Source organism: Alligator sinensis, unplaced genomic scaffold, assembly GCF_000455745.1.
Source record: "Alligator sinensis unplaced genomic scaffold, ASM45574v1 scaffold1238_1, whole genome shotgun sequence".
Classification (NCBI taxonomy): domain Eukaryota; kingdom Metazoa; phylum Chordata; order Crocodylia; family Alligatoridae; genus Alligator; species Alligator sinensis.
The window spans coordinates 683,234-690,271 of NW_005842436.1; the positions used below are offsets into that span (position 1 = coordinate 683,234).

Below are 7,038 nucleotides of genomic sequence, written 5' to 3' on the forward strand. Positions count from 1 at the left end.
CAACAAGTCTGCCTGTAATGCATTCTAATATAATAAAAGCCGAAGTCTGTCCATCCCTAATGGTTTATTTGCACTCTGATTGGTTGTCTTGGCAGCCAATCACAATACTGACTGAAACAACCAGAGTTCTCTGCACAGACAGACACACCAGGTGGAGCACCGCCATGACAGCAGGACTGAGGGGCCAGAGAGGGGGGGACAAGGTCAGCGGTGGTCTCGCCCTCCTCCCCCCAACCTGCTCCTTGGAGGCAGAGAGGGAGGCAGGGACAGACTGGGACGGCAGAGCACCACCATGATGGTGGGGATGGAGCAGGGTGCTGGCTGCGCAGCACTGGCCTTGCTGGCGCTGGCCCGCCCCACTCTAGTGCACGGGGCCAGAGGCAGAGTGGTGGCACCATGGGGCACTGGGTGGCGGCGCTGCATCTCCACCTGCATGCCCCATCATTCATGATGGACAATTTGCTAGTTTTAAACATAAAATTCTAATATTATAAAAGCCTAAGTCTGTCTGTCTGTAATGCTTTATTTGCACTCGGATTGGCTGACAAACAGTCAATCAGAGCGCGAAGAAGCATTCTGACAGAAGGCAACAGCGGAGTGGACAGAAGGGGGGAGTCAGGCCAGCCCTGATCCCTGCAGGTAATGTGGGGGCAGCAGGAAACAGACCCGGGTCCAATGTGTGTGTGTGTGTGTGTGTGTGGGGTGGGGAGTGGGCCCAGGCCCAACATTGAGGGTGGGGGGAGCAGGCCCGAGCAGCAGGGGGGGCCCAGGGTGACCGGCCCAACCCAGCAGCTGCAGGGGGAGGGGAGGAGTGAGCCTCCTGCCCGTCGGGCCTGCGCCCACTCCTCCCCCACCCCTGCACTGGTCCCAAGCCTGCTGTTCCTGTCCCCCTGCCATGGCAGCCTGGCTTCTCCCCACCCTCGGACCCAGGCCTGCTCCTCCCTTTCCCCGTTTCCCCCCGCCACTGCAGTAGGCAAGGGGGGGAGTGGGCCCAGACCCCAAGCAGCAGGAGGGAAGGGAGAACAGGCCCAGACAGGGGGGACCCAGGGCTCCATCCCCCCACCCCCCACTCCCCCATCATTCTTGACAGGCAATTGGCTAGTGTATTTATAAACATAGTAGTGTAAGAGTGATATTGTAGTCATGATGGTCCAGAAATTATGCAGCAGGCAAGGATTTCTCAGGGTGATATCACCCTTATAAACGAGGCATATCACCTTATAAGCAAGCAAACACGCTTGTGTGTGTACGAGAGTGAGTGAGTGAGTGAGTGAGTGAGTGAATATACTTGTGTTGTAAGTACAAGCAGCAGTTTATCTACTGTTTTAGGGGACACATTTCTTTAAAAAAAGAAAAAAGAAAAAGAAATCTAAACTTCCTACAAAAACAGGTGCATTATAAAACATACAATCCCGGTACAGAAACCCTAGCAGACTCCATGCAGTGGCATTCATTCCACATGAAGTATAGACACACAGATATTGTTGTTTTCTATTTCATTTTGAATTGAGATTATGTAGCTATCAAAAAACTTGTTTGTCCCGCTATCCACAAAAAGCTCGTAAATCAAAAGGAGATCAGATATTTCACTTTAGAGGACTGTGTTAAAGTGACTGTTTTCTCCCCTCTGCCCATTGTATGTGGCCCAGTGAAGGAGACTGATCCTGTAAGGCCTTAATCGAGGGAGCTGGTTTTGCTGACTTCAGTGACCAGGCTCAGGGAGCAAAGGCTACTGAGAAGAGGAGTAACAACCTTGAGATCAGAGCTTTTCTGCACAGAATCCATCTTTTCCCCAGAGCTTGTAAACATCTCATGCTCTTTTGAACTGAAAACAGCAGCAACATCTGAATGATCTCCTACAATTCATATTCTAATAAACCCCAGAAAACACAAAGACTCACATAATCTAACATAAAAGTAGAGTGAAATTAAATTATAGACCCCCAAATACAAAATATTTCCCCCCTGACTAATTAATTCAACAGATTTTCTCAGTCCCAGGAGCCAGACATTCAAGAGAGCAACAATGAAGCCATGTCCATACCACACATTTATTGTCCCAGGCAGCATCACACTCACAGGTGCCATTCTGCTCTACAAGCACCACTGCCCACATCAGCAGTGTAGCCACATCTGCATGGCTCTCTAGGTGGACTAATTAGCACTGATCAGGAGGACAGCCAGTTGACAGATCCACCCACCCTGTTGCATGGCTGTGGCTGCTTTGCCTCCTGCTTGGGAGATGGCACGCAAGCAAAACAATGTAGCATGTCTGAGAGCATCAGACATGTATTTGGAGTGCAGACACACCCTTTGGCACTGGTCTGAGACCCTACAGATCTTGGATCAATTTCCTGTGAATAGCTGCATCCTGTGATACCTCAAGCAATCACTTAATCCCCATGCCTCATCCTACATTTAGGAAACAGGGACAGTTCTTTTGTCTCCAGGGTCTACTGAGACTGCATGGAATGTATTACCTGTACTGCAATGGGATCCTGGCTGTACCTCTGAACATGATCATAACACAAGCAAACATCAGCAGCAAGAAGTTACCTTATTATGTTTTTGATTTGTGATAAAATACTACTCTCCAACGTAGTGTTCAAAGAACTCATCAGATACTGATTAAATTCCTCAAAGAACATTTCATTCCCTTCTTCATATTTTCCATAGTTTTTAGAATATTCTTTCTGGATGCAGTGATTGGTCAAATGGCAGGTTTTGTCTCGGAAATTAGCACTATTGTACGGTTCTGAAGAGGTCCGGAGGACACCCTCTCTGTAGAGGTAGATATTATACTGGTGATCCACTAGAACCCAGCTTCTAAAAATTAGGAGGAAAAAAAACAACAACATTAAGTCATTTTTTTAAATGAGATAAAATGCATTTGAACCTTTATGTTTTTTTTCCGGCTACATTATACTCCTCCACCTCCCCTCCTCCACACACATCTTTTGGGCTTGGGAAAGCAATCAAAGTGTAAGTAGAAAAGGTTACCTAATATCAAATTTGCGATGACCTGGCTCTAAGAGTAAAGGCTTTTCAAGGTATTTCTGAATCACATGCACTTGTCCTTGTTCATCTATAAAATCCAAAAGTTCAGTAGCCTCTGAAGAAATTAGAATTCCTTCACCTAAAATAAAAACAAAAATGTAAATTAAAGCAAATTTCAATGGCTGATACACGTCCTTCAAGGTTCCTAGTGATAACCAAGTTCCCAGACAAAAAGGTTATATTTTTAAGAGTGACAGTGTATCATGCACATTGAGACTTTGAAACACCCATGCACATAGAGTTCTCAGGGTCTTCCTGGCTAAATCTTCTCAAAAAGTGTGCTTTTTAGCCTCCATTTTCTCCTCCCTCCACCCCTGCCCCCACCCCACAAAGTTGTTCAAACTACTGCACAGAAATATTGTAAGAGACAATTAGCAAACAGTGTTGCTTTATTTAATCACTGTTGTGTCACAGAACAATACGAAAAGAGACAAAATCTGTTGTTTCCAAAGTATAACCAGGATCAAAGGGATCTCTGTGGAACACAGACTTGGGGAGCTAGGACTCTACAAACCACACAATAAGGAAACATGCAGCACACAGACCTTTCCCACATTAGTCAGTTTGGTAGGAACACACATCACCACCACCACAACTCTATGCTTAAAGTGGCCCCCAAGCTCAGTTAGTTCAGCCTCCCCATTGCTTCTAGCATTTAATCCTGCTCCCAAGGTTGTTTATGCATTTTACCCAATGACTGTTTAATGAAAAATGGAAAGATAGCCTTGGAAGCAAGCACCAGAAAGCAAGCTCCCCTCTGATCTCAGGGTAGTGCCCTCTCCATGAGCTTCGCTCAGAATCCCTTGTTTGCTCTCTTTCTGGTCCATGACTCTTGCATTCTCTTTCATCCAGTGGTTCAGTTTCAACAGGGAAGATAGTCTTAGGCCTGCTTACTCATAGTGTGGCAGCCAGGGCACACTCCTCAGAAATGGAAGATGTGGGTTCGAATCCCCTGCTGCTGAGGAGCCTAGATTCCAGGTCTTCTGGGACAATGCCCTTACCAATAGACAGAAAAGAGGTAGCCAGTGGTTCTTCCTTCTCCCCCACCCAGGGCAGAGTAGGGTTCCAAGATGGAGGCATGTACTGTGCTGCCCTGAGTCAGATACCTGATGAGTTGGCATTCACCCTTTTCCCTTCTCCTCCACCACATACCTGGAATTTCCTTTTGACTGTTGGTAGATAACCTCCAGCTGCACACTAACATGCTCTGGAGACACACTAGGCTGCAAGAATGGAAGAGCTGTGCACAGATGTTCAGCAGGCAGAACAGACCTGGACCTGGGCTCTTCTATATGTTTAGAGTAGTGATCAGCAACCTTTTAGACTGTGAGCTGAATTGATTCTGTCCGAGTTAGAAGCAGGTGGGAGGGCAAGTGCTGCCACTGCTTTTCCCAGCAGCAGCATGGGAACAGCAATGGATGCCACCCCCCCACCCCCCCCAAATGGTGCTGAAGCCCCATGTCCATGGGGCAAAACAAATGGCTCTATGGGCTGGAACTGACCTGTGGGTTGCTGACCCCTTATGTGGAGGGTTAACCTAACCAATGAACTTTGTTTATTATCAGAAATGGTTCAAATAGGCTTCCTGGACTTTTCCAGACAATTCAGACTGCATTCTACATTCCTTTCCAATTTTCTCCCTTAGCTTCCGTTTCTCTGTGCTGAATACTGCAGTTCCTTTCACTTCACCAACTGACACAGACTCATGTTTGAAGTCAGGAAAATGTATCATATTTAAGTAAAAAGCGTTACAATTTTGCTGCCACAGCTGCTATGCAGATACAGCAGAACTGAGTACATGGCTACTCTGAGTGGGTGAAAGCTGGGTGATGGGTCATCCACATACTGTTTTTTTTAAACAACAGGAACAAAGCAAAGTTGGGGTATTGCAACAGAAAACGAACCTTTGGCACCTGCAGAGGACTTGGCTATCCACACATTGCCCTCCCCACTCTCCTTTCTCCTGTTGTAGGATGCTAGGAACACTTCTCTTTCATCTGTCCTGGTGTTGTTTATAAGATGGTGAATTCCATTTTCAGCAGGGGCCACTGGAGTCTTTAGATCGGTTGGGTATATCACATAAGACTCTGGGAACCACATGCAAGATTCTGATAACTCGGGGCTGGTCTTGATGAGCCTGGTTGGAGGAGGCAGTGTGTTAGACTGGTTAAACCCATACAAAATCAGCATATGTGACAACAAAATTAAAATAAATATAATTACAATTAACATTTTTAGGCCTTTTTCTGCTGGTGAGGATTGGTTAGTGCAGCCCCTGGCCACTCAGAAGTTGGACAGCCCTGGGTTTAAGCACAGTCTATACTAAATATTTTTACGATGCATATTTTTGATGAAGTTTCTTAAAAACTGGAGGGAAAAATAATTGAAATATAATATTTAAAAATTATCAATGATAGTGGTACTGCAAGATTAATATTCATATAAATGCCTCTCTCCTACTGGTGTTTTTGATCACTCCTCTTTCTAATAAAGATGTTACCAAATCACATTTTTTCCAAGAGGGTGCGAAGGACTGGAACCCATACCCACCAGCATCAGTGGAAAATTTTCCACCGTCTTTGGCAGGGCTTTGGATCAGGTCCATTAGGACCCAAAGGAGATGAGGGAATATAGCAAGGTTCTCCTTCCATTCTGAGATCCCCATATCCCCCCCCGCCGGCTCTCGGCTGTGGGGGCTGCCTGACACGATTCCAGGCACATGGGACCGAGAGCATGGCCACCTCCCCTTGCGAGGTGTGCTCCACTTTGGAGCCTCTGGGACATCAAATAGAAGAGCTCCAGAATGCAGTCAAGACTGCGTACCATCAGGGATGGAGAGCAGGAGATAGACTCCTACTGCCAGGCCCTTCACCCCCTGGAGGCCGAGGGTAAACCAAGGTAACCTTCCAGGACAAGGGAGGACTCGAGGATCTCCCACACTGTTCAGCCAGGGGGTTGGACAAAGGTAGTCAATGGCCCCAAGGCCAGCTGCACCAGGGTCCCCTTCCCTCTGGAGTTTTGCTACAGGTATAAACCTCTTGCAGCCTCAGTGGAGTCTACAGAGCTGCCAGCTCCTGCAGGCAAGGGAGGACCACTCACAGCTACCATCCTCACTCTCCCTAAAGCCACATGTAGAGTAGTCATTGTAGGAGACTCTCTCCTGAGGGAGACTGAGGGCGCAATCTGGCACCCCAACCCCTCAGCCCAGGAGGTCTGCTGCCTCCCGGGAACCTGTATCCGGGACGCAGCAGAGAGGATCCTGAAGCTCATCCGGCCCACCGACCACTACCCTATGCTCCTTACCCATGTGGGCATGAATGACACAGCTCGGAGCAATCCCAGCTGGGTCATGAGAGGCTACAGGGCTTTGGGAGCAGGACTTAGAGGGTTGGGGGCACAGGTGGTGTTTTGCTGGATCCTCCTGGTTTCAGGTTATGGGCTGAGGAGGGAGAAGAGGATTGCGGTGGTGAACCAAAGACTATGGTGCTGGTTTCATCGTGAAGGCTTCGGCTTCCATGATCACAGTCCACTCTTTGGCGAGAGAGGCAGTGGTCTGCTGGGAAGAGAGGGCCTCCACCTCACTGCACTGAGGAGGATGCTCTTCTCAGCCAAAATGGCTGACCTGCTGGACTGGGCTTTAAACTAAGCCTGCTGGGGGATGGGGGGGAACTACCGTCACAGCAAGCCCACTGGGCAACTTTTGCAAATCCAGCAGGCTAAGGCACTCAAGGGAACCCACCCCTACCCCAGCCCCAAAATGATGCGTAGGGAAGACCACGACTACTTAACAACTTAAACAAAGCTCTTACTTTACTAAAGAAGCTTTGCGGCAAAGTTTGTCAGCTCCCCTGTAGTAATTTACCATCTGTACAAGTCCAGGCTCATGACCTAAAAAGAAAACAACAGAGTTAAGAAACAAAACTTTTCGATAAGAAAGACAAAAAAAACCTGTCAATTGCACAGGAAATTTGGTAATGTAGG

At 47.6% G+C, this 7,038-nt stretch overlaps 1 protein-coding gene across 1 annotated transcript in view; it reads right to left on the reverse strand.

Annotated features, from left to right (window-relative positions):
- TTL (tubulin tyrosine ligase) overlaps positions 1 to 7,038 on the reverse strand; it is a 51,666-nt gene that overhangs the window by 26,256 nt on the left and 18,372 nt on the right. The window contains exons 3-6 of the mRNA XM_014523051.2: positions 6,867 to 6,945; positions 4,962 to 5,194; positions 3,001 to 3,136; positions 2,557 to 2,826 (exon numbers count right to left, since the gene is read on the reverse strand). Of these exons, the coding sequence (XP_014378537.2) occupies positions 2,557 to 2,826; positions 3,001 to 3,136; positions 4,962 to 5,194; positions 6,867 to 6,945 (718 nt within the window). The remainder of the gene's footprint in view (positions 1 to 2,556; positions 2,827 to 3,000; positions 3,137 to 4,961; positions 5,195 to 6,866; positions 6,946 to 7,038) is intronic.